The sequence below is a fragment of the Propithecus coquereli genome, unplaced genomic scaffold (genome assembly GCF_000956105.1).
Source record: "Propithecus coquereli isolate 6110/MARCELLA unplaced genomic scaffold, Pcoq_1.0 Scaffold83, whole genome shotgun sequence".
Classification (NCBI taxonomy): domain Eukaryota; kingdom Metazoa; phylum Chordata; class Mammalia; order Primates; family Indriidae; genus Propithecus; species Propithecus coquereli.
In genome coordinates this window covers 349,868-352,577 of record NW_012154507.1, presented here as the reverse complement: position 1 = coordinate 352,577, position 2,710 = coordinate 349,868, and the positions used below count along the sequence as shown (strand labels likewise).

General features: G+C 35.8%; 1 protein-coding gene across 1 annotated transcript in view; it reads left to right on the top strand.

Annotated features, from left to right (window-relative positions):
• Positions 1-2,710, top strand: part of ACTR10 (actin-related protein 10 homolog (S. cerevisiae)) — a 30,515-nt gene that overhangs the window by 20,644 nt on the left and 7,161 nt on the right. The window contains exons 8-10 of the mRNA XM_012663733.1: positions 1,806-1,912; positions 2,161-2,255; positions 2,343-2,350. Coding sequence (XP_012519187.1) covers positions 1,806-1,912; positions 2,161-2,255; positions 2,343-2,350 — 210 coding nt within the window. The remainder of the gene's footprint in view (positions 1-1,805; positions 1,913-2,160; positions 2,256-2,342; positions 2,351-2,710) is intronic.

Genomic DNA, 2,710 nt, shown 5'->3' with positions numbered 1-2,710 from the left:
GAGCAAGTGGTCCTAAAGAAATGCTTCCTCTCCTTTTTAAAGAATCTTTCTAGAAGTCCCACTCACTTCTGCCTCCATTTCACTGTCTGATACTTAACTACATCTAGCTGCAAGGGAGCCTGGTAAATATAGTGTTGTAACTGGTGAGGTGGGGTTGGGGAGCACAAGATATACAGCTTAAAATAGGGTTTTATCTTTTTTATTTTCAAATTATTATAGATTAACAGATGTTTAATAGTTGTAAAAGATAATAGAAAAGTCATCCTGCGTAATTTCCCAGTTTCCCCCAATGGTTACATCTTATATAACTACAGCACAATATCAAAACTAGTAAATTGGCATTGGTATAAAGTATATGTATAGTTCTGGGTAATTTTATCATGTATAGATTTCTGTGATCCCTGTAACAATCAAGATATAGAACTATTACAAGACACAGAAATAAAAATACTGCTTGATCTCAAAAGCTGAATATCTAGAAACTGAATAGAACAGTGGGTACAAGGGAGAGGAGGGAAAGGAAATTGGGAGAAGATCAAGGACACAAACTCTTATAGTCATGTAAGGTAAGTCTAGAGATCTAATGCACAGCATGATGAGTATAGTTAATACTATTGTGTTGTATGCTGAAAATTTGCTGAGAGTAGATTTTAGGTGCTCTTACCCCACACACAAAAAAAGTAACTATGGAAGGTGAAGGGTAGGTTAATTTGGTTAACTGTAGTAATCATTTTACTATGTATATGTATATCAAAACATCACGTTGTATGCCTTAAATATATGTAATGAAAATGTATATATAACTATTTTATCACCATAAAGATCTTCCTCATGCCACCCAAAATAGAGTTCTTTTAATTTGATAAGAAACTGGAAAATGGATATCTTACTAGGCAGCTAGCAATCCTTGTCATATTATTTTTAAAAACAGACTGGGCACAGTGGCTCACACCTATAATCCCAGCACTTTGGGAGATGGGAGGATCACTTGGGGCCAGGAGTTCAAAACCAGCCTGGGCAACATAGTGAGAACCCTGTCTCTACAAAATAAATAAATAAATAAAATGAAAGACAAAAAAAAAGAAATGCGGCCAGGCGCAGTGCACTCAGGCCTGTAATCCTAGCACTTTGGAGGCCGAGGCGGGTGGATTGTTTGAGCTCAGGAGTTCGAGACTGGCCTGAGCAAGAGCGAGACCCTGTCTCTACTAAAATAGAAAGAAATTAATTGGACAACTAAAAATATATAGAAAAAATTAGCCGGGCATGGTGGCACATGCCTGTAGTCCCAGCTACTCAGGAGGCTGAGGCAGAAGGATCGCTTGAGCCCAGGAGTTTGAGGTTGCTGTGAGCTAGGATGATGCCATGGCACTCTAGCCCTGGCAACACAGTGAGACTCTGTCTCAAAAAAGAAGAAATGCAGGGGTAGGGGACGTTTGTTTGTTTTTAAAATTCTTGTAACACTAACTAATCTGCTTGTTGAATCTTACTAACTTTGATGGAATACTGTTCCTTCCCTGTTATTAGGCTTGGGGAGGTATAACTGGACATAAAATCTATGTAAATCTATACATAACAATAGTAATAGCTAACATTCAGGGAATGCCTCCTATGTCCCAGACCTGTCTGATTAACTCATTGAATCTTCACTTCAACCCCTGTGAGGCATGTACTATTATTCTTCCCATTTACAAATGAAAACGCCTTGTATTTTAACAATTAACATTAACATAGTACTGGTACTTAAAAATATTGTGTCAACAAAACTAATGGTGTATTCTGTACCATACTATGTGATACCAACAAAGCATTCTGTTTTTTAAACCTCATTAGAGATTCGGTTGTGGAAATTCTTTTTGAACAAGATAATGAAGAGAAATCAGTTGCCACTTTAATATTGGATTCCCTTATGCAGGTATTTTATCAACAGCCTTTAAAAATTTTTAAATGTTAATTTCTGTATTTTTACTTTAGCCATTTTAGGCAACTAACAGTGCTTGTTGTGTATTATTTTTAAGAACAAAGAAATGTGCGGGGGGGTTGGTTTGTTTTTAAATCTCTTGTATCAGTAATCTACTTGTTGAATGTTACTAACTTTTATAGAATACCATTCCTTTTTTTTAACTTTCTATACGTTGTAAACTTTTATGTTAAATTTTATAGTTAATGACATTTACTTGGGTTCTGAGATATGGTATCAATGCCATTTCAAACCCAGGGATAATGAATGCCAAGGACATGGCATTTTTTCAGAGCGGGTATACCAGATTTCTATTTTGTACCTAGTGTGGCTTGTGGTTCCTTTAAATTTAGATTTGTATAGTATTGAATTTTACATTCCACAGGGCATATGGTAATATGTCTCTTTTGTGTAATGACTTTGTAATCATAGAACTCCACAGAAATACCATTACCTTGGAAGACACTGTCTACCTCTAGGGCTCTGCTCAGTGAAGGACGTTATCATTCCTAATTCTTAGAGAGAACTGATGTGGAAATATAATTTTTCTAAGAGTGTTATCTTCCTACAACTGGCTCTGGGTATAATAATGAAGATAACACCTTAGAAAAATTAAGTTTCCATGTACTTTCCTTCCTAAAAAAGAAAAGTTACTTCCTCTCATGCTCTTTGCCCAACTTGGTCATTCTACCCTGAAAATGAGAACACTAACATATTATTGCTATATGCTCTGTGTAATTTAAAATTCTATAG